A 27,155-nucleotide genomic window follows, 5' to 3' on the forward strand; every position below is an offset into this window, starting at 1 on the left:
GTAGTCCTAGGTGCCTGAAACTAGGTGTCCAATATGAGATATTTATTATCTTTTGAATCTTTCTTTTTTTCATGTCCTTTAATCTCAATTATACTTTCCGAAATAGCTTCCAATTATCTGCATTTCCATTTTGGAAAGAAACCATTCCTGATTTTCAAAGGTCAGAGCAATTGGAGTGCAAGGCAGCCCGAAAGCACTGTCCACTTGTCTTCAAAAGAAGCAGAGAGGCTGGAGGCACAAAGAACTAAAATTCTTTCAAAACAATGTGTGCAAAACTGTGCTTTCTGAAAATATGAGTTGTGAGTCATGAGTCACACATTCACCATAATAAGGATCCATCAAACCCATTACACCAAACTCAAGACCCCTGCTTATCTCACAGATTATGAAATTAGCACATAAGTCTTCCAAGATCTTTTCTAGAACTGGCCTGTGTAGGAGAGAAATTGAAAACAAGAATTTATTCATTCCTGAGAGACTTCAAATCAATTTATGGATTCTTGCAGGTTTGCATACATTTTTTTTTTCTTCCACATTTGTTTAGAAAGTACTGTCTGCATAGACTGCTCGCTATGCAACTAGGTCTTTTTCCTCTCAAGTGTGGGAGGGCTTCAATCCTGAAGTGCTGCATTTGCTAAGTTTCAAAAACTTCTGCCGTCACTTACAGGTTGGCTCTCCCAGTTTCAGCCGTAACTGCTTTTTGCTTGGGCAAACTGATAGACCAAGCAACAAGAAGGAGCTTGGTGACACCAGAAAGTCCCTGAAAATTACAGAAGGAAGTCCCACTGTCACAAGACAGGGGGAGAAGAGGGCAAGGATTACTTCTGGTATCCCAAGACAATTACAACCACCTATAGCCCCCGGGCAATGGACTCCAAAGGATTTCCACTCCTGGGAGCTGAGATAAGCTCTTTCTCCAGGCCAACACCTCTCTTCCTTACAGGGGAGGGAAAACTAAGTGCCTTAGGCAGGATTTTTGATGCAGTAAGGCCAGCATTTCTTTACCAGACATAGTAGTTTGTGAAAGATTAAACGAAACTGCTGAACTAGCAGCCTCTACCTTGCGCAGGAAGAGATATCTCAAGTGGTAAAACACATAACTTACCAAATTCAGACAGCATTCCTCCAGCCACCACAGAGACCCCTCTTCCTAATGCCTTGCTCAGGCGGTCCTTCTGAAACAGCACTATGAGTCCGTTCTATAGTCTCTGGAAGACATGTGGTCAGGTTATGCATCACTGATTTTATTGAAACACCACATAGATTTTCTAGGAAATGACAAAATCCACCTATAATTGTAGCAAAAGACAGTCTTAGAGCTTTTCAGGAATACTGCAGGAAACCACCCGTCAGTCTTAGAGAAAATGGTCAACCACTGCTACCAAACCACTGCAAATTTGAAAAATGTTGCCTTACTGTAACTTGCTGTAAGATTGTAAAAAGGCTCCTCAGCAAGCAGATAAGTGGCCATATTATTCATCATTCCTGGTCACTTACACAGGCATCAATTATCACTCCAACAGCTGGAGGCTGTTTGAGCTGGAATATCCATGGCACTGGTGAAGTGAATGTTTTAAAAAAACAAATGCATGACACCAGCCTGTACACTCAACTATACTTCCTGCCTTTGAAGTAAAAATATATTTTAACCACTTTCTGTTAGTTTAATATCTTTCTATTGTGTTCAATCCTGCAATGTCACCACAACTGCTCTGGAAACAAAATTTTCAGAAAACCAGAACCAACATTTTGCAAGATCACACAGGAAGTGCTGCTTCCTATTTTCAGATATAGGGTTTAACTATGTATCTCTTCACAAAGAAGAAGAAGACACGATCAGACTAAACAAGCTTGATAAATCAGTGAGTAGATTTTTTTTTCCTTTTTTTTTTTACATGTAATCGTGTATATATAGATATAAATTCACTCAGTGGGGAAGTATATGTGCCTAAAGACAGTCGCAGTAGAGTTACCATTCAAGCAGAGACAGTACCTTTAAGAACAATTGGGTTTTGTAACTAGCTTACAACTCAGGATTAGTCTAAATGTGAGAGTAGAGTATTGAACTGGACAAATGGTGTATAAAATGATAATATTTTTTGTACTGGAAACTTACTGGGTCTTTGTTTCAAATGTTTCAGGAGGTCAGTAGCTTGAAAATCTATTCTGCTAAGGGTATAATTGATCAGACATGAAATCCTTCATGCTTAATCTAAGTTCTCCATATCTAAGTCACAACTTGCTCTATCACATGCAGATGGGAAATGTTCTATCACGTGTTTTTTTATTATTATTCAAGCATTTAATCTGTTAAAGGTGTTGTTTAATTGTCATGTTATGAAGGGATATGTTATGAAGGGATATGTTCCTCTTTTTCAAGTGTAATTCATCAGTACTACACACAAGGAGAGGTGAGCTCCTCTGCTTGGATAAATGAGACTTTACACTTGGGTATTAGCAAAAAGGCTACAATAGCCTAATAATTTAAATTTTTTTTTGTAGTATATCAAATGTGCAGCTGTCGCAACATTTGCTTTCAGGGGAGAATTGCACCATCATTTGCCAGGAACAGTTGACAGTGTCAGAGAAGCAGGCTTGAACTTCTCTGTATGGAGACCCTTATAGTGCCAACATGACATGGACACGATCCTATGATAAATGTTGGAAATCTACACTCCAGATTATTATCCATGTTTTTTGTTCTCGAACTCATCTCCAGAATGGTTGTGACTGCAACTGTTGTTTGAATTACTCTGAATTCAGTGTTTTATCTGAAGCAGTTTAAGCAGAGACACAAAAACAAACAAACAAAAAAAAAATAACAGAGATACTAGCACAGGACTGTCTCAAGTTTCTTTTTCTAAGAATGCAATTTTCAGTGCTTATGCTACGCTTTTACTGTACATTTGTTTAGGTAAGAACACCTCATACCACTTCTATCTTGCAACCACAGAGACTGACTCTATTTAGCTGCAAAAAATCTCAGAGTTTTTGCAAGACCATCTTTCTGGCTTTGGTGGGGAATGGAAACAATTGGATCCTGAGGGTTCACAGAGAAGTAAGACTCTTTTTCCCAGGCCAAAACATATTTTTCCTTGAAAGTTCTGCAGGGATGAAAAAGCTCATCAGTTAGGAGGCAAGCAATTCTGATAAGATGTTTCTAATGCTCAGCTGTTGTAAAAGAGGAAGAGGTTTTTCAAAGCAAGGTTTAATTTGGGAAGGGACTGTCTTTCCCCAGTCATATCCTGGAAAGAAATCTTGTGGGCACTATCACATGAAAATATCTGTTTGAGGGAAACTATCAGCTCAGAGTCTTACATGCAGCATTTAGATTACAATTCTATCTTTTCCTTCAGCTTTCTTGGTAGCTCAAGAAAAGTACATACTTTTATGCTTGCTCCCCAAGATGTCTTTGGTGTCTGCACGCAGCCTTCTCTGTAATTTTGCCAGTCCATAGACTTCTCCTGGAAAGCCAAAGGCACAGTTAAAGACATAGAACTGTTAGCAGGAAAACATCAGACGCTTTTCTTGCAGCACTTGCTATCAGGATATGGGGTATTATTTTTCTTCATTTAAGTTTCATTTTTACTCTATGTTCCCTTGTACTTCTCTCTCTTCATAAAGTGCCCTAGATGCTCTTACACATACTTTTAAGCTGACTACAAGTCATTAAGCAATTTCTTTTTCTTTATGACAAACACTGCCACTTCTGAAAAGGAGAAGAGTGAAGGCAGGAGGAGTAGTGCTGTGATACTCGTCCATACATTTCAAAACAGAAACCTTGTCTTTAAAACAGGAAAGGGAACTTTGGGCTTCATTCAGTTTTGAGATAAGAGCCTCCATTAATGCAGAGATGCTCTTCTAAGTTGTAGTAACCAAATGTTCTGATTTCCATGAGGAAAATTTGTCCAAATCCCCTTCAGGGCACAGCAGACTCATTGAGCTGTGACAACTGCCATCCCTGAATATGTGAGTGTAGCAACTCAGGAGGCTCTTTGCTTGTATTACTCTAACATGGAAATGCCTGATAGTCACACCAGCACCCAGACACTTCTATAGCTGAAGCTGGCACACTATAGGTAACAACTAATACTCAAGAGCTAGCAAGGCTTCTCTCAAAGCTGCTGAAATATAGAAATCTGAAAAGACACGATTCAGAGCTACACCCTCATTACAAGAACCTCCGATGTTGCAGTAAGCACAGCTTTGTTAAAACTTAAAGAAATGCAATTACATTTATTTTGGCTCACAACATTGCAATTTTTCAGAAAATGAAGTTTTCTCACATCCAAGTTGTGACCCCATTTTCTCTGCTATAACTCATTCCCAGGGTGCAGGTATTTGGTTTGGGGCTTGGTCACACTTCACTGTACACAACCTCTTGGAGATTAAGAACACAACTAGTCCCCTGAGGGGAAATGAAGGTAGCCTCTTATTGAACCACACATATATTTAGACACTTCTGCAGGATAAGTGCACAGGGTAAATTAGAAGAGAAGGAGGGCACCAAAGAGAAAATTCTCCTTCTCTTTCATTTCTTCCCTAGGTTTGACACAATTGCCTGCTTCTGCAGAAATTGTCCAGAATTTCTGTTGGTAACCAAAACTACCCTGTGCATGTAGAAACTGCAGGCATGTGGCCAAGACAGTGGGTACAGATGGCTGCATGTAGTCCATAAAGCAAATGAGAAAGCTGTCGTTTGTCCGTCTCAACCACGACAGAAAGCCCCATTAATTATAATCATTAAAATGTCCTGAATATTCATATGTAATTTTGGAAGGAAAATAAGAGGGAAATAAGACAAATAATCAGAAGATCCCAAATAAGAATCTCTCAGAAAAGCCCATTTTTCCTTACAGCACAAGAGCAGAGAGAAATCTGGAGATTGCTTTCCTAACACATCCATTTCTGAAGGCTCATGCCTAGCTCATTTTAGAGCAAAAACCAGACGTCTTGTCAAGGGCTACAGCTTCTACACAAGATGTTTCTTTCTGCATGAAAATGAAAATTGGAAAAATGGTTAAAGATAAATTAAAAAAAAAAAAAAGGCAAACAGTAGTTTCCAATATAATTTGTTAGCCAGGTCAGTTTTCTAGAGCTCTTTGTGATTAATATTGCTTCTGTGGAAAATGATAAGAAAGAAAGCATTTCAGAAAAAAAAAAACAAAACACACATGTTAATATTTTGTGCTCATTGTGAAGAGGAATATCTGACTTTTGTCCCATTCAAATTCTCAGAGATTTCCCATCAGACCATAGGCAGTAAACAAAATAACCACAATATATGCTGTTTTTCTAGGCAGCATCAATATGAATTGCACAGGGCTGGAGCTCAGTTTTGGTAGTGGGAAAGTGTACTGGGCCTGGCTGGGATGGACTTAATTTTCTTCACAGCAACCTCTGTGGTGCTGACTTTTATACTTGTGACCACAGCTGTGACAGGTGACCCAAACTGACAAAAAGGATATTCTGTGCCATATAATGTTATGCTCAGCAATAAAACCAAGGGGACGAACCTTTTCCAAAGTAGGCGTTGCTCAGAGACCAGCTGGCCATCTGTCTGCTTGGTGAGAGGTAGCAAGCATTTGTCCTTGTATCATCTCTTGGTTTTTTCTGTGTCCTTGGTTTATTCAATTGTCTTTATCTCAACCTACAAGTTTATCTTGCTTTTGCCCTTCTGATTCTCCCCCGCATCTCACTGTGGGAGGAGTGAGTGAGTAAGTGACTAGATGGGGCCTCGGCTGCTATCTGGGGTCAAGTCATCACAGGAGATAAGATTTGGGCAGTAAAGGAGACCAATCTGTAGTGAATCAGTTACCTTTAGTTCTGTTACTCCCACAATTATTTTCTGTTGTATTTGAATCTCAAAATAAGTTCTGAACTAGATTTAAAAATGTTATTTTCTTTGTGTATATATATATCTCCCTTTCTTTGTATATATATATAAAATTACATTCCTTTCTTTGTATATATACGAAGATTCAACCAGGCTAAGTGCACAGGGGAGGTTTAGAATGAATATTAGGGAAAAATTATTCACCAAAATGGTTGTCAAGCACTGGAACAGGCTGTCCAGGGAAGTGGTGGAGTCACCATCCCTAAAGGTGTCTCAAAGACCTGTACATGTGGCACTCAGGGACATAGTTTAGTGGTAGACTTGGCAGTGTCAGAATTATGGTTGGATGCAATGATCTTGAGGGTGTTGTTCCAACCTAAATGATTCTAAGATTCTAGGTTCTATAATTCAATAAATAAATATATATGAGTATATACATGTGTGTATATATATGAAGGTATACTTGTGCATATACACACACAGAAAATTGGTTTAACACTGTGCTTTTAATAAAATTTGTTCATTAAGATTATTTGTATTACATATGCATCCACTGTGATAAAGATCCAGATTAAAACAAGGTCCTCCAGATCCTGAATGGTCTACAATTAGTTATTATGAAATAATCCATATATCAAACAGCTGAGTAAGCTGACAAAACCTTAAGACACTTCAGAAATTTCACATGATACAGGTCAGAATGGCCCACCAAGTAATCAAATTAAGTTTTGACAGAAAGGCGGACCTGAAGTTTCTTCAGTTACATTTTAGCACAAGGTACATCTTGCAGAACTCAAGTGCAGACAGAATGAAGTGGTGGTTTTGAGAATGTGGTTTCTGCAAAGGACGTTTGGCATCACACAGGGTGCATCTCACCAATGAAAGAAGTGCATGATGGAGCTGTAAGCAGGAAAGGAGCAAACATTGGTATGTTATGTAAGTGGTCAGAGATCAGAAAGGAAGTTGTGGCAGACACACTACCTGAAGTGATCTGTGTTGGGAGCAGCCTATTGCCTTTGTCAAGAGAACATCAAATTACCAGGAAAATGCAGATATCCAAACTATAATGGTGCTATGAACGGTCACCAATCTGTCATGAACTGCCTGACAAAAGCAGCAACAATGACACCCAAAGAAAGAGCAGCCCTTTTACCAGACACCGAATAGCTCCATTTGAGTGGCCACCAAACGCATCCATTTCCCTTCCTCACTAAGTGACCACAAAGGACATTTGTAACCTCTGACTTTCACTTCCTCACTAAGTGACCACGAAGGACACTTGGTCCTCTGACACCTATCTTCACAGAATCGCCTTGCCAGCTTCTCTCTGGACACACAGGAATTCTTCCCTTTTCTCCAGGGGTCCGTGAGAAGACAGATCTCCTCTACTTTTCAGAGAACAAATGACACAACGCTGTGCTTCTGCGTCTGGCTCACAGTCCTATCAGGGCCTTGGGAAAGGGGGAGGGTGTGGTGACAGGAGGGGCTGACATCAAACTCCAAAGCCTTTACTTACTCCCAGTATAACAGAACTTTCCTCAGAGCTTTCAAAGTTCAGCTGCATCACTTACCTCCCAGGCTCTGACTCCTTCTTGCAGGGGAAGCCCAGTCCCTCCAGCAGTCTCCAAACCAAAACTGGAGGGACAGAGAGTTTGGGCAACTCTTGCACTTTGTTAATTTACTCTGGGAGCTCACTGGAAACACTAACAAAGAAGGAAGTATGATATGAAACAACCACTACACATGAAGAAACGTTAGCACATACACACAGCAATGGCCATACCTGTCTTTTGCCTTTGTAGACCTCCAAGACACTTAGCTAATCTAACATTTAGAGCTCATGATTCGTGACTGTTAAACAGCTCCTGTAACAAGGAATCAAAAAGTCCTACATCTCCAAGCACTCAGAATGTCTTTTAGTTGACAAGAAGATACCACGACAGATACACGTGCTATAGGCTGTGCTGATAGCAGCTGTCATCTTTTATGCCATTTGCCAAGGGTTTACCTATCTGTTTCTCCTACAGGACTGCAAATCAGGGCTACCCAAGTCCAGCACATTCCCACAGCCATTGCCTGACCCTGATTCTGAAAAGGACACAGCATTTGCCATTTTAACCCAGGCCACCACCACTGACTTGCAGGTCTGCAACACACAGGACAGCAGATCTGCCAGGTGGGTATGTTTAGTGCTGGGCACAGGACATTTCTACACCTCCAGTGACCTGATTCCCACAGGCATTAAAGTTCCCAGGAACTCATGAACAACCTGAACAAACATCAGTCAGTTGTGTTTTACTCAAGTCACAGCATCTTTGCAGGTACTGGTTTACATCTTGCCAATGCCTGGCCCTCCTCGGGTCAGGGCTACAGTACAGGCTGACATGATGAGAAGGTGGCCATGTCCCAAGGAAAAACACAGCTACGCTCAGCGTGCCAGCCGCTGTGCTTTCCTGGTGCTGTCTTGTTGGCTCGCTCTCCCCTTTGGAAAACCACTGCTGAGCAAAACAGCCCTGAACTACCCACTGCTCAGATTAAATTAATATTTCCTTGGATTCTGGTTGGGTCAGGCAGCTGACAGGCTCTACTGAGGAGGAAAAATGCACCAGACAGCGTACACGTAGGAAATGACAAGCAGCACGCTTCCAACATTCAGCAATGTGACTTCACATAAGGATGATAGGTTTCCTGGGAACTCTTCAATTTCATTCTCTTCCACACCTTGACACAGTAATGCTTATGTGATCAATAGCCAAAAACATGCTAGCTGAGGACATAACCTTGTTTTATTCCCCTCACTGCCAATCTTGGAGTTTCCTCTAGGTTAACATCCCATTCTTCCTTTCCAGACCAACACACCATGGACATAATGGAAAACCATACCATAGACTTATCTGACTGGCCACTGACAACAGAATTCGACTACGGTGATTCAGTGCCATGCATGGGAACCGAGGAAAAGCACTTTGCAGCAAATCTTCTGCCACCGCTGTATTCTTTGGTGGTGATATTTGGCCTCACAGGCAATATGCTCGTTGTCCTTATCCTGGTGAAATACAAGAGGTTGAAGAGTATGACTGACATCTACCTGCTCAATTTGGCAATTTCTGATTTGCTGTTTATATTTTCTCTCCCTTTTTGGGCTTACTATGCTGCTCACGACTGGATTTTTGGAGACGCGCTGTGTAGAATTCTCTCAGGCATCTACCTCCTTGGCTTCTACAGTGGGATCTTCTTCATCATCCTCTTGACCCTAGACAGGTATCTGGCCATAGTGCATGCGGTGTTTGCTTTAAAAGCTAGGACAGTTACCTACGGCATCCTCACCAGTGTCGTCACTTGGGCTGTTGCTATTTGTGCTTCTGTTCCTGGAATAGTATTTCACAAATCTCAAAAGGAAAATTTACGTTTTACTTGCAGTGCTCATTATCCAAGTGATTCCTCAATAAATTGGAAGTACTCCTATACTTTAAAGATGAACATTCTGGGACTTATTGTTCCAATGCTCATTATGATTTTCAGTTACTCACAAATTCTAAAAACATTACTGAGATGTAAGAATGAGAAAAAACAGAAGGCAGTCAGACTTATTTTTGTGATAATGATTTTTTACTTCATCTTTTGGACACCGTTCCATATTTCTTCTTTTTTGCATACATTTCAAAGTTCACTTTTTGTCCCAACTTGTGAAATCAAAGGTCAACTGGCAAAAGCAATCCAAGTGACAGAGACAATATCAATGATTCACTGTTGTATCAATCCTGTGATCTATGCATTTGTTGGAGAAAAATTCAGGAAGTATCTTCATAGCTTTTTCCGAAAGCATGTTGCAGCCCACCTCTGCAAAAGATGTCCAGCTCTTTATCATGAAAAATTAGAAAGAGTTAGTTCCGCATTCACACCATCCACTGCAGAGAATGACATCTCTACTGGACTGTAAAAATACATCAAAACATTAGTTAGTAAATGTTGTATCATTTGCTTTGCCTTAAGGACTGTCTGACATTATTTAAGATCTTTATGTCAACTACTACTGAAAACTGTATGACCCTCAATTCTTGTGGTTAACTGTTCCTTGGGGTTACAGCATTTTCCATTCTTAAACTAAGAGAATCAGTGAGTTCTCCAGGCAACGTTAACACCATAGCTAGGTCACATCAAGATTTGAATGGGGCCCAGAATAGTATGACTCTGTTTCTCGATCCAAATTCTACCCAGTGAACAAATGCTAGTGAGATTTAGCTGGGGGAATACACTACTGAAGGGACTAAGGAGTAATATGTAACCTCACAAGAGCCATTTACTCTTATGTGAGCATTGTGAAACAAAAACTGGGAGGAATCTTTGAGGACTGATGTATCTATTCAACATCAATGGAACATCTTTTGGAAGTTACTATATTCTTTCTGCAACATGGTCAGGCATTTGACTGGGAAAGGGTTTTAGTTTTCTTCATTTTTCCCCTTTAGCCCTTATTTTCCCCATATGAATAAAAGATGTTTCCAAAAAAAAGAACTTAAGGATAAACATGAGACATGTCAAGGTAGTAACTCTCCTCTGATAGGAGAGCTGACTGACCTTTATCTCACTGGGGCCATTTAACCCGAGGTATCAGATGCCTTAATCTAGGTGGTGCAAATATTCTTCTCACTTTAGCCTTATAACATCAAGGCACTGCTTCTATTAGTTTTTAGCTTTTATCCTATCAGCTATCATAACCTGGCCACAGATAGGCTGAAGAAAGGCCCCAAAACTATCCTAAGAGTAAACTTTCTTGCTTGGAAATATTTTTCTTTTCTACTTTTTTGTTGTTGTTGTTGTTTTTTGGTTTTTTTTGTTTTGTTTTGTTTTTTTTACTGCACTAAGGCAAAAGCACCTTTGTAATATTAAAGTGCAAATTAGTTCAATGTGATACAAATCTTGCTGTAACTGTGGTATTTCTACTGCTGTGTTTTATTTTAAATTCTCGTCTTTTTGGAAATACGTTTCTTCCTGTTTCCATTGAAATATAGTGAAATTATTAAAATCTGTGTCTGAAAAACAATGTATAGCCTGTAGCCTGTGTTCTTTGTAAGGGCATCAGCTCAGCTCTCAGAATGTAGGTGGCAAAAACATGCAGCCATGGCCCTAAATGCTCACAATACCACACACCAGAGAAAGAAGCCAAACTGACCAAGCAGAGAACTGTCTTCCCAGTCCAGAAGCCACTGTAGCTGGCTCAGCTTTTATTCACCAGGAAGCCTGAGAAGAGCATACGATAATAACTTTGGGAAAAGTCTGGGACCCCAGATTTTAAATGGGTGAAATCTGACAGGTAGAAGAAACAGGGCTGTGTATGTTATCAATAGAGGCTGAGGAATAAAAAAGAAGGTCAATAAAATATGGCACTATATTAATATTGGGATTCTCCACAGACTTTCTGCTGTTAATTTCAGATCTACTTGCACTGTATAGAGTGACCCCAGTGAAGCCATGTGCCTGATTACATACGTTTCATGTGTAAGGAACTTTAAGCATTCAAAGTTCAACATGGAAATATGCTTCTGCTTCACCATGTCATTCTCCCTGTTCCACTGTCCCAGTTCCTTTTTCAGCCTACGATCCACATTTCTTCCTCTCCTCTGCACACTTTTCTCATTTCTCCACTATGGCATAAGCTAAATTCTATACCCACTGCCTAAGGATTAGCTTATTGGTATGTTACGTGCCCAGGCAGGATAATCCTTTGCTCTTCATTGTAGTTTTGCATTGAGACAAGCAAGGCTCTACATGGTTTATTGGTAGATTTTGAGTATAACGAGTCAGATGTGGCTCCAGCATGGTGCAGCTACAGGCCAGGTTGCTCCAAATTAGGCTAGCAGGACTTTAAGCAGTCTGGTCACAGTGGGATGGAGCTGCCCATGGGGAAGGTTCAACAAGATCCCTGGTCCCTAAGAAAGAGAAAACAAGTCACCTCAGCAGAGAGGTAAGGGAATGAATGAAAGGCATGTTAAGAAAACAACAAGGTGCACCAAGATTGTAACTACAGCAGAGAAGAAGCTAACACAAGAAAGAACCACTGCAGTGCTTGGGAGGCATCTGAGCCACTCTGTTGAGATATTGAGGAAACGAAAGCAAGCATTTGAGAGTGTACAAGCAACACCAGAACACCAAAAAGATTCAAACAGGACCTCTGTGAACACTATAAGTAAATTGTTGCTTTACAATAAATGTGGAACAGCTAAGTGGAAATTATTACAAGTTCAAAACTTTTGCCACTGAACTTCTGAAGAGATAGTGCATTGACTGGATTTTCAGTGTGCTCATGAAAAGAATGCCCAAGTGCCATGGAAAAATATGGGGCACAGCCCCATAACCAAACAGTTTAGTTTATGCACAGGACAGGACGGAGCCCAACCTTCCTATTAGGAGATGCTACTGCCAGATGATCAGAAGCATGTGGGGAGGAACGCCCCAGAGAACGAAAGATAACCGTGCCAACTGTCAGGCAGACTTCCTAAGGGGCAAAAGGAAGTGTAGCAAAAGTGCATAGATGGTAGTAGTGAGTGCTGAGCAGCACTCACAACCAGCCACCAGGTTTATAATCACTGTCATTGATTTGTCTGTGGTAAGCATATGTCGCAGGGGAGTAATTTAGGGTTCTACTCACTGCAGAACAATGTTTAGATTTCTCAAAGAAAAGTGTGACTTGAAAGAGTTCAGTGGCAGGTTCACTGTATTATTTACTACATGGAGGAAATACACCAAGCTGAATGCTTCTATTCTCTCCACAGGCCTAATAACCTGCTTGAGAAGAAAACTTTTCAGGCTCTTCTCTCCCCGATAACCATTCGCTCCAGAGTCTGTATTTTAGAACTCTGGAGGAAAGCTTTCATGAGGCCTGGTAAATCATTTGCAGAGCAAACTTTCAGGAAACAAAATTCACAGAAAAAAAATCAATGAAGTAAAATAGTAGGAGGGCTGGCTCAAGCTGGGTACCTTGATCCAACCTGAGCATAGAAAAACATAGATTTCTAGATACAGGCCATTCATACCATGACTCAGTCCAATAGCAATATTTCAGTTTGGGGTCTTCTTCTCATTGGAGCTTTTTCACTCATCTCAGATGGGCCTTTGTTTTGTTCAGCTGTAGATATTGTTTATAGTCCATAGCCTCGAAGGTGCTGTTTTGTCTGAATAAATCCTTTTCTTCTCAGCAGTTGCAAAACAGGCCCCATTTTGCAGATATCTGTAGCGTCTTCATGTTAGCCTTGAAGTGATTATTTTCTCCCCAGTTGATTCCATTCTTCCCAGCAAAGTGTGAACTAGACCTTATTTTGCAGGTGTTCAGTTCACCATAGTCTGTAGTTGCTTTTGGTAAATATGAGCAGAGCTTTACATCTTAAGATTTCAGCAAATCCAGCTTACTAAGCAACATGAAGTAGAGAGTATATTACAAATCACACAGCTTTATACTTCTAGATGATTCATTATACTTAGTATGCATTTACTTAAGCTAAATGACTGATACGAAACTTAAATTGGGCTCATCTGCTGACCTGTGAGTAGTAAAACCATCACAATACAGACAGCTTATTTAGCACAGAGACCTCAAAGTAGTCTCACCCAGGCTGTCATATTTATAGAATAATGTGGTTGACTCATAGGCAAATTGCAGACAGTGGGAAAGGTCTGCATGAGACTCCCTGCACCCACAATTTTTTGCTGTTCAGTGTGCCACTTGGCTTCTTTGTGGGTTTCCTAAAAGGAGTTCTTGGCCCAGTTGCAGCTTGGGGCTTTACCTCCTCTGGAGCCCATACCAAACTGCTGTTGTTTTGGTTGTAGGTGGGTTCAAGTGCATCCGTCACAGTATAAAATGGACAGACATAGAAAGAGTGAAACTTCCGGTAACCAGTGCATGAGGATGTTCCTGTCATAAGACTTCCTTGCTTATTAACCCAACTGTGACCTTATGTGTAGATATTTTAAATAAGATAAAGGTAAATGGATTATAAAGGAAGAGGAGTAGATGAAAATGGATTAATAGGGAAAAACTGAGAGAATGACTTTATTAGCTTTAATAGAGGCTAATAAATTAATAGCCAGAGTAATGGGAAGACCAGAGATAAATGCTATAAGCAGAACATTAAAAGATTTAGGTGAGTAAGAGAGACTGTCAGTTATGAAGCTACAAAATAAATATCACTCCTTCCAGTGAAAATTACAAATGGGATAAATACAGAGAACGTAAGGACAAATTTACATGGTATCCTGTTCCAGTTAATAAAGAACAAAGCAATGAAGAGTCAGGAGAATGACATGATGCTGACTAGGTTAAACTGCAAAACAAGCAGATGCTGCTCATTTTGAAGTTTAATTTTGCTGCTGATTTCAACCGCTGATGCCTACTGGTCTTCTCCTAGTGGCTACTGTGGTTACTGTGGCCCTAGAAGCATTACACCTCAGTACAGTGATAAAAAAATAGTAAGCTAGCAGAGGAAACAAACCAAAACAGTAAATTCTGGTGCATTCAGAATATCGATAACAATCATGCCAAAACAAAGGATGTTCGTCTAGAAATAAAGGGTGAAGGCACTTTGTACCCGTATTCTGATGACACTTGACTGTACTTCATTCAGAAAAGAAAATGGTTGGGAAAATAAATGTAGCATAAGTTTGTATAACTGACAAGCAGTTTTGTAATTCCTCTGACAGTGAGAGCAATCTTGGTTTGAGTGTTTTAAGTCTGAAATGACTGATCCCGGGAAGGTGGGGCCACAACACTAGATGGAGGAGGGCAGCATTCTGAGAGACACACAGGCCAATGTGCCAAACTGCACCAACCTTCAAGTGACGATCAGCTTTCAGAACTGTCTACAAGGCTGTGCCAGTAGGATGCCCACCATACGACAGTAACAACACAGCCTATCCTGAGATCAGACTTCTTGAATGGAATGGAAACCAAGTGGATGAAAGTGAAGGAGCCATTTGGACATAACTTGTAGGGATGCTATCGTGAGTATGGCCGATTACAGACTACATCTAACATTTGGCATTCAAAAGTACTTTCTGGTTCCTGGGTCCTGGCACCTACTTTGTCATTGTACAGACTCTGTCCATCCTTTCTGTGACATAGTTTTCACTGGGTAAAAGTTTGGTGTTTGACTTTCCCAGCTTGCCTGATCACAGGTCCAGGATTTGCATGTATACAGAGAAGTATTTCCAATTCACAACTGGGATAGCTCAAACAGCACCTCTAGACCTAGAATTTATGTACTATTAATGTACCTGAAAACAGCGAAGTGTGAGAATTAAAGGCCTATGTGAAAATGAGATAACTGAGAGCTGAAAATATGTGAAATGCATAGCTACGGCCCAAAAGTAAAATCTATTGTACTATGATAACCCCTTATATATAAAACAGGGCAGCATACATCAGAAGTCTGGATAAAAAATGGTAGAAGGAAGCAACATTCTCTTCCTCCTCGCTGCATAAAGGAGCAAAGCTAGTTCAGTAACAGCATCTTGGGGAAAGCCAAAACAAAAATAGTACCACAATAATGTAATTAATATGTGCTGCAATGGACAATTATGTATGTGCAAGATTTACATGACAGAATAATAGAGGGAAAAAAAACTTAATCTTACTGCCAGTAAACAACCACATGAAGAAGTAGTGTTAATCCAGATAAAAAAATGCTTGTTCTTTCCAGAGTTTGGTTTTTTTTGTAACTCTCCTCCCTCAAACCTGTGAAACGTGTAAAAAGTTTTGTCGATTTTGTTCTTTACTAGTCTCCGTGACAGAAACCTTAGGGTGTGGTACATAACACCTTTCCCGCCATTTTCCTCAAAAGAATATACCTCACAGATCTAAGATTGTGTTTGATTGTACAGTGGCAGCAAAAGATTAGTCACAAGAACTTGAGAGCCTGAAAGAAAAGACTGATAAGAAAAAAAAAAAACCCTAAGCAACAAAGTAGTTTTAGCTCAATGTCTTTATCAGTCTCTTCAAAACAAAGACATTTAACTATTACTGATGAAATAAAGTATATGTTAAGATTAACCTAATTTGGACATGGAGTTTGTGAATATTGCAAGTAACTAAATGAGATATAATTGTGGGAACCAATGGAAAAAGAAATGCATCCAGTTTGTGTTTGCATGTCTTCATTAGATCTCTTCTCCAGAGGACAAGGATGATCTGCTTTGCTGTAGCTATAGACTTTTCCCAGTCTTTCTTCTTTGAGTGATGCAAGTTTGTAAAAAATTGAGTGGAAACTGTTAGCTGCATTTTCAAATTTCTGTACCTGTAATTCTGCTTGATGGCATTTGTATCTCTCACTGGTATGTGAGTATCTGATACATGTCCTAGTAGACATTTCAGTACTGGTGTAGGTTTCACATAAATGATGACATCTCCTTGAGGGAGTGCCATATCACTCAGGTACTGGATACTTCAGTGTGATGGCCTGATTACGATAAAGATGAATCATATAATTAGTCACTAGACAGAAGAGACTGATGAATGCAGTTTGACCTGACATGGCTGCATACTTGCTGAGTACATCAACTTGAGCCCCACAGGTAAGGAACGAAACCCACTACTATTACAGGAATGCCTTCATGGAGGGAATGAATCTCACACCACTAAACATAACTCCTACTCATTTCTGAAAGCAAAACCATAATAAGTAAAATTCCAAGCAATGTCAACCCACTGTATTACTCCTTTTATTACTGAAAAACAGCTTCAATTTCTTTGCAAAATTATGAGGTACACCTGTAGGTAAAGATTCTGCTGTGGCTCATGGCAAGCAACAGTGCACTTTTTCAAAGAGATGATGGTCAAGGGATTAAGAAAAACTGAAAAAATCTGACCTGTAACAATGGATGTGCTACTTGCATTGTCAGTACCACTGTGTTGACACACACACTAGATGGAGGCAACCTGAAGGCTGCAGGGAAGAGGAGGTGATGCAGCAACAAGACAGCCAGTCCCAGGCTGTGATGGAGCTTCAGACTGGATGGGAGATTGAGTCCTGCAGTTGCCCAGTGAGAGCGACTGAGGGGGAGCAGGGCAGCAGAGAGGGGAACAAAAGGAAGATCTTGTCCGAACAGCACTGACAAACAACACACCAGCAGCACCCCAGCACCCACCAAACAGCACCAGGGGCCTGGACTCACCTACAGCCACGTGAAGACCTGCTCCAGTCTGACTTCCCAGCAGCTCTGCTTATCTGCAGCTGGTGCAGAGCTAATTGAATGTATCGCATAGGTGCCGATAATAAAGTGTTTGCTGCCAGAGTGCATCCCTGTATTTGAGTTGCCAAGTGTCATAGCTATTCACATTCTCTGTGGGGAATCTCTCATCCAGCTGTAAGACCCAGCTGGCAGGCAAACCAGCGCCATTCTCCTTAGTCAGCTGCTACAACTCTGAGTGGCAGAGGCCCTCTGTTGGTGTGTAGCACCCTCTGTCATCTTACGGTGCTAATCAGTAAATGAAACACCCAGCTATGCTTGCTGATCAGACTGAGACGTGAGAACGAAAACCTGTAAACAACAAAATCAAACAGATTAATAAATCAAATGAATCTGTGGGAAAAGGGGACTACTTCTGAAGACCAGCCTACTACAGGTCTTAGTTTTGAGTTGTTGTTGTTAGTTCGAATGTTTGAGAGCAGTTTTATAAGAGCATATTTCAGAATCAAAAGTTTGATGAAAAGCTGACAAGTGCAACAACACATTTGAGACTGAAAGATTTCAGAGTCTCCAGTAGGTTCAGTAACAAGTAACAAACAGTGAACAATGAAGCAGGCTTCAGAAATAAATCCTTAAAATGTCTGTTTATTTCAGTATGTAGACTGTTTAGGAATTATACAATACAAATGAATTTGATACAATACCTTGTTTGAAAATTATAAGAATTCTTTATCAAAATGAAGTTCGGCAGCAATCAGGAGCTTGATTTAGGTGTAGTGGAAACTTTTTTAGAAGCAGCTCTTTCCACTGACTGTATAGGGCATCTAATACAGTCCATCGAGTAAGGTAGTGTGAACGTACCCTTAGAATACCCTACAGTGGCCATTAAGTTTCACAGTGAGACTCCAGCCTTTGGAGAGCTCATTGGAACAACTTATTAGAAAAGAAAAAAATCTATTGATCCTACAGAATAAAGACCTGGATTATTCTCTCATGCTAAGGGTTGACTAGGAAAACAGGCTGTGATTTTTGCTTTTTACTGTCTCCCCCCAGATCCAAGATGTAACTCAGAAGCTGTGATTTCCTTGACTTCCATTAAGGAATGGCAGCATCCAAAGCAAGACATCTCGGTTGAGCTTTTGATATTTCAAAATATTTTGAGAATACTAAGGACTGAGTGCATGAAAGTCATCCCTTTAGTGCCTTTGTGAGGTTGGTAGGATGAGATACTCCAGAACCCTCCAAAGCGATGTCAAGGGGAAGAAGGGGCTTGCACTTTATTAGGCATCTTTTCAGGTTTTCTCTCTCAGGGCCTCTCAGGCATCTGATAAGGCACCATCTCTTTCTTGCTTTCTCTGTGCTGTTCCCATCTCCTGTGTGGTTTATTTGATGTCTAAGAAGGATCTAAAAAGCTCTTGATGTTGCAGCTTCCGTCTAACTCTAAAAGTCACAGGAATCAGCCACAAGGAAATAAGTTGATAAGAAATCAGATTCTATCAGACTTTTCTGAAGCTTAATTCCAGAAACTATGTAACAGTATTGTTTTAAAAGAAGCTGAGACTCCCTATATAGACTAAGTCATAGACTTACAAGAGGGATTAAAATAGAAAACACAGTCCAAAAGACCAGGTTAGAGAAAAATAGAATAAACCCAGCCTTCTAAAATATAAGGACTGCAACTCAGAGCAAGCCAACAGAAAGTGCAGATAATTCTAAGCAAAAGTGTAAGCTTTATTCAAAAGCTCAACTTTTTGTTCAGGGACAAAAACCATAAGAGAATTGTAATGACTGAGAAATGTAAAGGGATGAACCTCATCTAAATTGCTTCTGATTCAAAGATGCTAGCTAAATGAAAAAGAGAAAACAATAATATAAAAACTTTTTTCTAAAGCTACAGCTGTGGGTTGTGAAACTTTTGAGTTCAGCTCCAAGGAGGATCCTCCGCAATTTCAACATCTCTGCACATCTCACAGAGTTAGAAAAGTAACATCTGACAACCCATTTTTAGAAAAAGGAGAAGTGCTCCTTGATTTTTTTTAAATGAAAACAGATTTTTTTTGCTAGAAGTTTTCAAATTGATACATCCTCCTTCATGCAGGAAGAGGTGTTTTTTACCTTCTTCTCATGACTCACAAATCAGTTTAGCGCTACTCTTGATGTAGTAATCCAAACCACCACTGGCACCATAAGATATATGGTAAGTCATCTTTGCTTCTTTTTTTTTTCCTTTTTTTTTTTTTTTTAAACATTTAATAGTTTCTTAGGTAGTCTAATGCCTGAGGTGATAAATACTTGTGGAATCTTGCCAGTGTACTCATCTTGAAAAATTACCCTGGGGAAAGGCATATGTTAAATGGAATACACTATGTTTAAGGGACAGAACCACTAGAAGACTTGAGCAGAGGATCCAGGTAAGCAAAGAAATAAATCTCTAGAGATTGATCTGAGTAAGAAATATAATGGAATATGCCTCTCTGATTTTTTCTCTGAAGATGATATATAATGATGGAAATCTGGATTTTAAATTGTTCCTGCAAAGACAAAACAGCCTATTTGAGTGAAGAGTACTTATTCTTCTCACAGGGTGGCTACAGAAAATCTGATGTATTTTAAACAGTCACATGGAACCTGTTTGCATGCAGCACAGCTTGGCATTCTACCTCCATTTACTACAACTTTTAAATTGTTACCACTTTATACCACTGTGCAAATTAACTGAAACTCACTTTAATAAAATCTTTGCATCTTTGAAAACAGAGAGCTCTGACCTGAAACTCAGCATGAAACAGTGACCTGAGTTTGCTCAGTTTTTCTATGGAGCAGATGGCAAATTTCTAGAAATATTACATTTATGTAAACTGTATTCAAGATAACATAGACCTGTTTTTGAAATACCCTTTCTTCAGAGATCTTCCAGGATTATCTTGTTGTTTTTTTTTTCCTGAGTTAGAGGAAGGAACCGCTCAGAGGGGACACCACAATTTAAGAATGCAAAAAGGGTTGCAAGGAAGAAGATGCGTGCAGGGAAGATGTGGTTGTCATTCCAAGAAGGCAGAGAAAAAAGAGGGAAGGCAGTAAAACAGCAGTTAGCAGGAAGACGGGGCTGTTGTGAAAAGAATTACTGCAATATCAAGGCAGCATTTTTCAGTAGTATTTGCATGAATCTTGTCAATCACATACTCATGAAATCTCACTCTGGCTTTATGAGCCAGCTGTTTCTCATACCCGTGCTTCTGCATGAGCATCACGCAGGTGCAAAATGTTTGAGACAGGATGTGCTGGGTCTGGCACTGTGTTGCAGCCAATTCCTCATCCCATAATCCCAATATACAGCATGGCTGACTGACACATCAGAAATGGGGATATTTAGGTATATGCAGTAGCAGGGACTTGTACTGCCAGGGTATGCAACACAGACCTAGCAGATACAGCTAAGGGGAATATTAAATATTTGTGCAGTGCCCAAGTCTTGTCATGTTTTGAAGTAAAGAAGTTAATATTTAAGGCCAAAGAGTGTTTTATAAAGTTGCTCTTTTGTTTCCTAAAAGAGTTGCTGAAGGTACTTCAGAAATATAAACACTTAGATACTTTAAAATAAACTTATTTACTGTCAATACACCTGAGCCACAGCCACTTCCTTTACCAACAAAACCACTATCTCAGTGTTGTAATGACTATGTAGTTAGTATGGCTGTGGAAAAAAACTGTTTTACAGAGATTGCCAGAGCTTCCTGAAAGCTGGTCTTTGAGGGCCCAACAGCATTTATTATGTCCCTAAAAAATTGCATCTAGGCAAAGCTGAGACCCAGTGTGTTAAAACGTGCCAATTTTATCTTACTCCTTGTTCCCTACAATAAAACTTAATGCCAAACTCGACATGCCAAATAATGTCTGAAGATGGATGCTCTCATTCTTTATATTGTTGGAAGCAGTGTTAAAAGCCAGACTAAGGAAGACTGTGAAGAAAATGTGGAAAAAGGTTTACAAAAGCAGCACCTCTTTTTGTTTACAAGGTGCAGATTTTGCTTCCTCTTTTTGGGACACTTATACCTGCACTGTGCTGCATAAGCATCTCCACCAGGAGGTGACAGCTCAGGAGAGACTCAGTTGTTTTTTTAAGGTCATAGGAAAGTGGTCAAAGACCCACCGACCAGTCCCTTCCCCAAGACCTCGGCTTAGGTTTAGTTGAGTTTGTGGCAGAAATTAAGAAGAGGTCATTACCATTTTCGGTGATCTGTGCTTACAACAGAAAATAGTCCTTTCACCTGAACAGTTTTGTCTAGAGAGACAAAAAGAGGCACTTGAGAGATTTCACATGCAGTAAATCAGATTGGACCACTATGAGCTTCTACCAAAAAGCAGACTGGGGACCTGGCTCTGTGTCACTCCAGACACCGACTGAGTTTCTTCAGTTACATTTGTTTAGTCTTGCAGAACTCAAGTGCAGACAGAATGAAGTGGTGGTTTTGAGAATGTGGTCTCTACAAAAGACGTTTGCCATCACACAGGGTGCATCTCACCAATGAAAAAAGTGCACGACGGGGCTGTAAGCAGGAGCGGGGCAAACATTGATGTGTTATGCAAGTGGTCAGAGATCAGAAAGGAAGTTGTGGCACACACACTACCTGAAGTGATCTGTGTTGGGAGCAGCCTATTGCCTTTGTCAAGAGAACATCAAATTACCAGGAAAATGAAGATTTCAAAATCACCCACCTGCTACAAACAGCCACCAATCTACCATGAAGTGCCTGACAAAAGCAGTAACAATGACACCCAAAGAAAGAGCAGCCCTTTTACCAGACACCGAATAGCTCCATTTGAGTGGCCACCAAACACATCTATTTCCCTTCCTCACTAAGTGACCACAAAGGACATTTGTAACCTCTGACTTTCACTTCCTCACTAAGTGACCACGAAGGACACTTGGTCCTCTGACACCTGTCTTCACAGAATCGTCTTGCCAGCTTCTCTCTGGACACACAGGAATTCTTCCCTTTTCTCCAGGGGTCCGTGAGAAGACAGATCTCCTCTACTTTTCAGAGAACAAATGACACAACGCTGTGCCTCTGCGTCTGGCTCACAGTCCTATCAGGGCCTTGGGAAAGGGGGAGGGTGTGGTGACAGGAGGGGCTGACATCAAACTCCAAAGCCTTCACCTGCTTCCAATATAACAGAACTTTCCTCAGAGCTTTCAAAGTTCAGCTGCATCACTTACCTCCCAGGCTCTGACTCCTTCTTGCAGGGGAAGCCCAGTCCCTCCAGGAGTCCCCAAACCAAAACTGGAGGGACAGAGAGTTTGGGCAACTCTTGCACTTTGTTAATTTACTCTGGGAGCTCACTGGAAACACTGACTAACAAAGGATGAAGGACGATATCAAACAACCACTACACACAAAGGAATGTTAGTGCACACACACAGCAATGGCCATATCTGTCTTTTGCCTTTGTAGACCTCCAAGACACTTAGCTAATCTAACATTTAGAGCTCATGATTCATAGCTGTTAAACAGCTCCTGTAACAAGGAATCAAAAAGTCCTACATCTCCAAGCACTCAGAATGTCTTTTAGTTGACAAGAAGATACCACGACAGATACACGTGCTATAGGCTGTGCTGATAGCAGCTGTCATCTTTTATGCCATTTGCCAAGGGTTTACCTATCTGTTTCTCCTACAGGACTGCAAATCAGGGCTACCCAAGTCCAGCACATTCCCACAGCCATTGCCTGACCCTGATTCTGAAAAGGACACAGCATTTGCCATTTTAACCCAGGCCACCACCACTGACTTGCAGGTCTGCAACACACAGGACAGCAGATCTGCCAGGTGGGTATGTTTAGTGCTGGGCACAGGACATTTCTACACCTCCAGTGACCTGATTCCCACAGGCATTAAAGTTCCCAGGAACTCATGAACAACCTGAACAAACATCAGTCAGTTGTGTTTTACTCAAGTCACAGCATCTTTGCAGGTACTGGTTTACATCTTGCCAATGCCTGGCCTTCCTCGGGTCAGGGCTACAGTACAGTCCGGCATGATGAGAAAGTGGCCATGTCCCAAGGAAAAACACAGCTACGCTCAGCGTGCCAGCCGCTGTGCTTTCCTGGTGCTGTCTTGTTGGCTCGCTCTCCCCTTTGGAAAACCACTGCTGAGCAAAACAGCCCTGAACTACCCACTGCTCAGATTAAATTAATATTTCCTTGGATTCTGGTTGGGTCAGGCAGCTGACAGGCTCTACTGAGGAGGAAAAATGCACCAGACAGCGTACACGTAGGAAATGACAAGCAGCACGCTTCCAACATTCAGCAATGTGACTTCACATAAGGATGATAGGTTTCCTGGGAACTCTTCAATTTCATTCTCTTCCACACCTTGACACAGTAATGCTTATGTGATCAATAGCCAAAAGCATGCTAACTGAGGACATAACCTTGTTTTATTCCCCCCTCACTGCCAATCTTGGAGTTTCCTCTAGGTTAACATCCCATTCTTCCTTTCCAGACCAACACACCATGGACATAATGGAAAACCATACCATAGACTTATCTGACTGGCCACTGACAACAGAATTCGAGTACAGTGATTCGACACCATGCCCAGGAACTGAGGAAAAGCACTTTGCAGCAAATCTTCTGCCACCGTTGTATTCTTTGGTGGTGATATTTGGCCTCACAGGCAATATGCTCGTTGTCCTTATCCTAGTGAAATACAAGAGGTTGAAGAGTATGACTGACATCTACCTGCTCAATTTGGCAATTTCTGATTTGCTGTTTATATTTTCTCTCCCTTTTTGGGCTTACTATGCTGCTCACGACTGGATTTTTGGAGACGCGCTGTGTAGAATTCTCTCAGGCATCTACCTCCTTGGCTTCTACAGTGGGATCTTCTTCATCATCCTCTTGACCCTAGACAGGTATCTGGCCATAGTGCATGCGGTGTTTGCTTTAAAAGCTAGGACAGTTACCTACGGCATCCTCACCAGTGTCGTCACTTGGGCTGTTGCTATTTGTGCTTCTGTTCCTGGAATAGTATTTCACAAATCTCAAAAGGAACATTCACGCTATACTTGCAGTGCTCATTATCCCTCAGAACAGAGAGATCTATGGAAGCAATTCCTGACCTTAAAAATGAACATCCTGGGACTTGTTATTCCAATGTTAATTATGATCTGCAGCTACACACAAATTATAAAGACTTTACTGCAATGTAGGAATGAGAAGAAGCATAAAGCAGTCAGGCTTATTTTTATCATCATGATTGTCTACCTTTTGTTCTGGGCACCATACAACATTTGCATTCTCTTGCGTGACTTTCAAGGTATATTTTCCATCACTACCTGTGAAGGCAATGGTCAACTGCACAAAGCAACCCAAGTGACAGAAACAATCTCAATGATCCACTGTTGTATCAACCCTGTGATTTATGCCTTCGCTGGAGAAAAATTTAGGAAGTATCTTCATAGCTTTTTCCGAAAGCAGATTGCATTCCACTTCTCTAAATACTGTCCCGTTTTCTATGTTGACACAGCTGAACGGGCTAGCTCCACCTACACACAATCTACTGGAGAACAAGAAGTTTCTGCTGCATTGTAAGTTGTGTCTAGCGAAAAAGTCAAATTGACTTTTGTGAAATCAATCTGTGATGAAAGCCTGCAGAATCTGTTCTCAATATTGGCTCTAAGGCAGCTGTAAAAGATCATAGAATACGTGTTTACCAAAGCTTTTATTTGCTCATATGTTTGGGTATTTGTACATAAATAAAAAGGATGTATCAAATTAGCTAGCTAGATATGCTAATGTGGGATTCTGTAGAGAAAGTAAGTGTTCTCTTTTTTGTGTGAATATAAAAGCATCGTTTTGTACTATAGTGCCCACAACCACACAAAGGCTGAGGGTCTAAGCTAGCAGTCTCATAAACTGATTTTTTGAAGTTAACTAGAGATTAGAAATTGATACTGGTTATTTGGAAACATCTGTTTACTGTACCTTAGACAAGAAATCTCACTCATTTAAATATAGTCTCAGTCACATCTTTTACCAGCCTGGTTGTGTATCTCTGTACCTAATGCAAATTACTGATGTCCGTGATACAAAATTTTTACAAGTGGTGTAGGAAAAAACTATACATTTAGAAGAGACTGATATTTCAAGCTATATTTTCCTCTGTGTATAGTTGAGTACCAACCTCTTGGATCTTTCTTGTAATACTTTTAACTACTAGGTGTTGATATCTAAGTGACTTGAGAGTTTGGTATTTCAGAAGGCTATCTTTTAATCAACTGCTGTTTTATATGCTATTCGTACTAAAAAGCCAATATATTGATGTATCATTGATCAATAAATCTATGTGTTTACAATATGTTAAAACTAAAATATTGCACATGGAGCTTTAACCAGGTTAGATCAAATGTGGACAACGAGTTAACATGTTTTTAGTGCAGTGATTTTGCTTGCCATTTTTCTAGCCTACATAAGATAAAAACTTTAAAATGTCAAACAAGTGTAGTCACAATGACTGCAAAACCACACCAGCATTAGAGGTGTGAAAATGATTTCTGAAAAGGTTGACCCAGATGCTTTAGAGATAAGCATCTGCTATAGATGTTTGTCAAAACATACGAATAGGTAAAAATATTCATAGTTCTACAGAGTCCAGGCCATAGAGCATCTCTTTTGTTTTAGAAGCAGGTATCATTTGGAGGCCATGACAATGAAAGTTTACAGAGAGCAAAAGCTTCCATAATTAGTAAGACTGATGGTTTAGACTTCCTGTTACAGCTCAGATCCTGCAAAACACTTGAACATATAGTAAACATTAAATATGTGGATACTGAGATACTTGATATCATACCACAATCATGCTATTAATTGATTTAGGCCAAGTTGTCCTTTCTAGCATTTCTTACATTTCCCCTAAGACATATGGTTTTGGGCTACTCTGGAGACAAGAAATTAAAAGTGAATATTTTGATTGCAGTTCTTATCCAATAGGGTAATTTCTGTTTCCCAGCTCCTCTAGATAGCCTTTTAAATAAAATTTTCAAAGGCACAAGTGTTTCAAACAGCCCCAAAGAGATTTTACCTTGCAGAGTGCTTGCGAAAGCAGGAAGAGAAATAGGGAAATCTTTGCTTGTCAGACCACTTGGTTTAAGCTATTCAATTTTTTCATATTAGGCACCACTTTTGGACTACATCCACACGGGAAGTATAACAAAAGTATACTACATCTTCTAGTTCACAAGGTTTTCATCTGCATGCTTTTTTTTTAAGACTGCATCAACTACTTTCTGGACTTGGTATATGCTTTTAAAACATGTAACTATATCAGTACAAGCAGAAATCAGGCAATTACAGGATAAAATTACAAATATATGCATTTGTTTTCTAAAGAGATAGCAAGCTACAGTCAGTAACCTCTAGATAGGCTGGCTTTTTTCTCTCTCTCTCTAGAATACCTTTATGAAAATATTTTTACATTTTATTCTGCTCTTGACTGGAACTTCCATTTGGCCCCTAAGACACCTTGGCTTTAAGAAGTTACTTTCTCTGGAGGGCTTTGATGCCAGGGAGGTTACGTATCTTGACCAGCCCTGCAGGAGCAAATTACAATAACAAAACATACACAAGCACACTGACAAGCTTTTCTGAGAGGCATGTCAAAAAGCAGCCCCAGTCCTTCGCAGTGTTCTCTTCTATAGTGTGGATCTTTCCAAGCAACAAGCAGCTTCTGAAGGGAAGAGTTGGATCTTACAGACTGGTGGCCCAGTGGATCAGCAGCTTATCAACAGTTTCTCTCACTTCATCAAGAAGGGATCACAACAGCAAATGAGAACAAAGCAGATTTCAGCTATTGCAGTGAACTGTGATCCACATTCAAGTAGAAACTAGAAAATACAGTATTTGGTAGCACTGCTGGTGCATTCCATTAAGGACTCTGACAATAGATTGTAATAATATTTTGTATTATGCAATCAATTAAAGTTGTGTAACTACATTTGTGTGTTGATCCTTTCTTCCTCCACTCACTTTTTTTTTTTTTTTTTTTTCTTTAAATACCCAGAAGAATCACAAAGGAAGAGAAATTCTTCTTCACAACAGGTTGCTATAATCCTGAAAGAGCAAGCAGGACAAATTCAGGGTTTTA

The 27,155-nt window shown here is 40.2% G+C and overlaps 2 protein-coding genes across 2 annotated transcripts; both read left to right on the forward strand.

The window, feature by feature from the left end:
* Positions 1-1,831: 1,831 nt before the first annotated feature.
* On the forward strand, positions 1,832-9,776 carry LOC308038029 (C-C chemokine receptor type 5-like; the record flags this gene model as incomplete). Its single annotated transcript, XM_080340241.1, has 3 exons — positions 1,832-1,862; positions 7,864-8,012; positions 8,686-9,776. Exon 3 carries the CDS (start codon positions 8,697-8,699, stop codon positions 9,774-9,776), a length of 1,080 nt encoding a protein of 359 aa, XP_080196367.1. The 5' UTR covers positions 1,832-1,862; positions 7,864-8,012; positions 8,686-8,696.
* A 13,757-nt stretch (positions 9,777-23,533) lies between these two features.
* LOC308037783 (C-C chemokine receptor type 5-like) lies at positions 23,534-24,604 on the forward strand (the record flags this gene model as incomplete). Its single annotated transcript, XM_080339786.1, has 1 exon — positions 23,534-24,604. One exon carries the CDS (start codon positions 23,534-23,536, stop codon positions 24,602-24,604), a length of 1,071 nt encoding a protein of 356 aa, XP_080195912.1.
* Between the last annotated feature and the right edge of the window lie 2,551 nt (positions 24,605-27,155).

This window comes from Nesoenas mayeri, assembly GCF_963082525.1.
Source record: "Nesoenas mayeri genome assembly, chromosome: 2".
Taxonomy (NCBI): Eukaryota; Metazoa; Chordata; class Aves; order Columbiformes; family Columbidae; genus Nesoenas; species Nesoenas mayeri.